Source organism: Electrophorus electricus, chromosome 6 (assembly GCF_013358815.1).
Source record: "Electrophorus electricus isolate fEleEle1 chromosome 6, fEleEle1.pri, whole genome shotgun sequence".
In the NCBI taxonomy this organism is placed as follows: Eukaryota; Metazoa; Chordata; class Actinopteri; order Gymnotiformes; family Gymnotidae; genus Electrophorus; species Electrophorus electricus.
In genome coordinates, this window is record NC_049540.1 from 625,001 (window position 1) to 628,443 (window position 3,443).

The window sequence follows — 3,443 nt, forward strand, 5'->3', positions numbered from 1 at the left end:
GTGTACACACACACGAACGAACACACACACGAACGAACACACACACGAACGAACACACACACGAACGAACACACGAACGAACGAACACACGAACGAACGAACGAACACACGAACGAACGAACGAACACACGAACGAACACGAACACACGAACGAACACACACGAACGAACACACACGAACGAACACACACGAACGAACACACACGAACGAACACACACACGAACGAACACACACACGAACGAACACACACACGAACGAACACACACACGAACGAACACACACGAACGAATACACACCCACGAACGAACACACACCCACGAACGAACACACACACACACACACACGAACGAACGAACACACACACCAATGTACATGAACGAACGTATACACGAATGTGTACACGCATACACACATGAATGTACACACATACGTACACGAACGTACACATGATTGTGTACAAACACACACGAACGAACACACACACGAACGAACACACACACGAACGAACACGAACGAACACACACACACGAATGAACACGAACGAACACACACACGAATGAACACGAACGAACACACACACACGAACGAACACACACATGAACGAACACACACACACACGAACGAACAAACGAACACACACACACACCCACGGACGAACACACACACACCCACGGACGAACACACACACCAATGTACATGAACGAACGTATACACAAATGTGTACACGCATACACACATGAATGTACACACATACGTACACGAACGTACACATGAACGTGTACACACACGTACAGGAACGTACACATGAACGTGTACACACACGTACACGAACGTACACACAAACGTATACACACATGAATGAGCACACACACAAACATATACACACAAAAACGCGCACACATACACGCGAACGTACCCACACACACGAACGAACGTACACACACACACGAATGTATACTTACACGAACATACACGAAAGTACACACACGTACACACACATACACAAAAACGAACATACACACACGAACGTACCCACAAACGTACACACATGAATGTACATATGAACATGTGTACACACACAACAACGTGCACACACGTATGCTCACATGAACGTGCACACACATGTACACAGACTAACGTAGACATGTACACGAACGTACACACATGTACACAACGTGAACACACACAAAACGTGCACCCAAACATACACACGTGTACACAGATCAGACACACGTCATAATTAGAACCATCAGAAGCACGATCACATTATATTAGTTAGAATATTATTATTACCTTCAGGGTAATTAAAATAACTCTAACCTTAATTAAATACCCCTAATCTTAATTAAATATCCCTAATCCTAATTTTGAAATATCCCTAACCTGATTTAAAATATCCATAATTTTAATAAAAATACTCCTAAATCTAATTAAAATATGCTTAATCCTAAATAAAATATCCTTAACCCGGAGAATTAAAATAACCTGACTGAGAAATAAAACCCAAAAACTGCAGCAGTGGACAAATGTTGAATTTAGAATCTTTTTGCAAGTCCTCATAATTTTTGTGGGTGTGTGTGTGTGTGTGTGTGTGTGGGGGTGTGTGTGTGGGTATGGAACATTAGGTTGGTTTCTGCTGGAGCTACTAAGGTTTACGCTATTCTGACTCATGGTATCTTCTCTGGGCCTGCGATCTCCCGTATAAATAATGCCAACTTTGAAGCTGTGGTTGTCACAAACACCATTCCCCAGGAGGACAAGATCAAACACTGCAGCAAGATCCAGGTAACAAACTCTGTAGGGTGGGAGATCTCGAGGAGAAGGGTGGAGCTAAACTCTGCAGGGTGGTAGATCTCCAGGACTGGGGGTGGAGCTAAGCTCTGTAGGGTGGTAGATCTCCAGGAGTGGGGGTGGAGCTAAGCTCTGTAGGGTGGTAGATCTCCAGGTGAAGGGTGGAGCTAAACTCTATAGGCTGGTAGATCTCCAGGAGAAGGGTGGAAGATCTCCAGGAGTGGAGTAGGAGCTAAACTCTGCAGGGTTGTAGATCTCCCTGAGTCGGGGTGGAGCTAAACTCCGTAGGCTGGTAGATCTCCAGGTGAAGGGTGGAGCTAAACTCACCCTCAGCAGGGTTGTCTCTGTCCTGTTTATCTCAGACACCGACAGTGTGTGAATGCGTAGTAATGGCATGTGTGTCTCTTTATTCCACCCCCATGCAGGTGATTGACATCTCCATGATTCTGGCAGAGGCTATCAGACGAACCCACAATGGAGAGTCTGTGTCCTACCTGTTCAGTCATGTACCTTTATAACACACACTCTTTAACTAAATCAAATGCACTTCCTTGATTTGTGGTTGTTGTTTGTGGTTCTCATACAGAACCGGTTCAAATATACCAACTTCACCATAAAATGATGATGTTTACTATAATCATCACTGCCCAGACTATCTCGGTGTTACGCAACATTAATAAGCCATACGCAGATGTTTCGAGCTAGTTACTGAGAGTTCACGCGAGTCTGTTACGTTATCCGTCACGCGAGTCCAGGCCACACTGGTACTGCTGTGGTACTGGTCTGTTATATAGTTCACCTCGTAGACACTCTGCCTGCTTCATGCAGTAAAATGCTGTTTGTTTAGAATGTTGTTGCTATGGCAGCTGCACTCCTTGTTTATCTCTTATAATCTTATTTTGTTCGTCATTGTGATTTTTTAAAACTTTTTTTTTTGGGTGTGGTATACTGCATTGCGTTAAAAGCTTTCCTACCGGCATCTGAAGATTCAGAGATTTTAAAAGTGTAAAGTAGAATGAGAAAGTGAGAGGTTTATTTTTATATACGAGTGTTCGGATGTTGCTAAATGCTGTGGATTCTAATGTGCTCTGTGTTTACTCAGGCTGTTACCAGAGTGCTTGAAGAGAGATCATTCTGAACATCTCTTCAGTTTTGACTTCTCTTGTTCTCACTCTTATTCTCACACACGTGCACGCATGTGCGTACACACACACACACGCATACTGCACTCACACACACTTCACACACATAATTCGCACGCACGCACACACACACACACATGTGCGCACACACACACTACACTCACGCACACACACTACACTCACACACACTACACTTCTCACACACACACTACACACACACTTCATACACACACTACACATGCACACACACACACACACACTATACTCACACGCACACTGCGCGCACACACTACACACGCGCACACACACTACACTTCTCACACACACACACTACACTCACATACACACTACACACACACACGCATGCACGCACATACAATCACACACACACACACACGCTCGCGCGCGCGCACACACACTGGTAAGAGTGGTATGAATTGGCTTCATGTTGGATTTCTTTCAGGGATTTGTTTGTGTGTGCGCGCATGTGTGCGTGTGCGCAGTTCATTT

General features: G+C 44.6%; 1 protein-coding gene across 3 annotated transcripts in view; it reads left to right on the forward strand.

The window, feature by feature from the left end:
• Nucleotides 1–3,046, forward strand: part of prps1a (phosphoribosyl pyrophosphate synthetase 1A) — a 10,583-nt gene extending 7,537 nt beyond the window's left edge. For all 3 annotated transcript variants that reach the window (XM_035527642.1, XM_035527643.1, XM_026996263.2), the window contains 2 exons: nucleotides 1,626–1,785; nucleotides 2,217–3,046. In XM_035527642.1, the coding sequence (XP_035383535.1) occupies nucleotides 1,626–1,785; nucleotides 2,217–2,309 (253 nt within the window). In that variant the 3' untranslated portion in view covers nucleotides 2,310–3,046. The remainder of the gene's footprint in view (nucleotides 1–1,625; nucleotides 1,786–2,216) is intronic.
• Nucleotides 3,047–3,443: the final 397 nt, after the last annotated feature.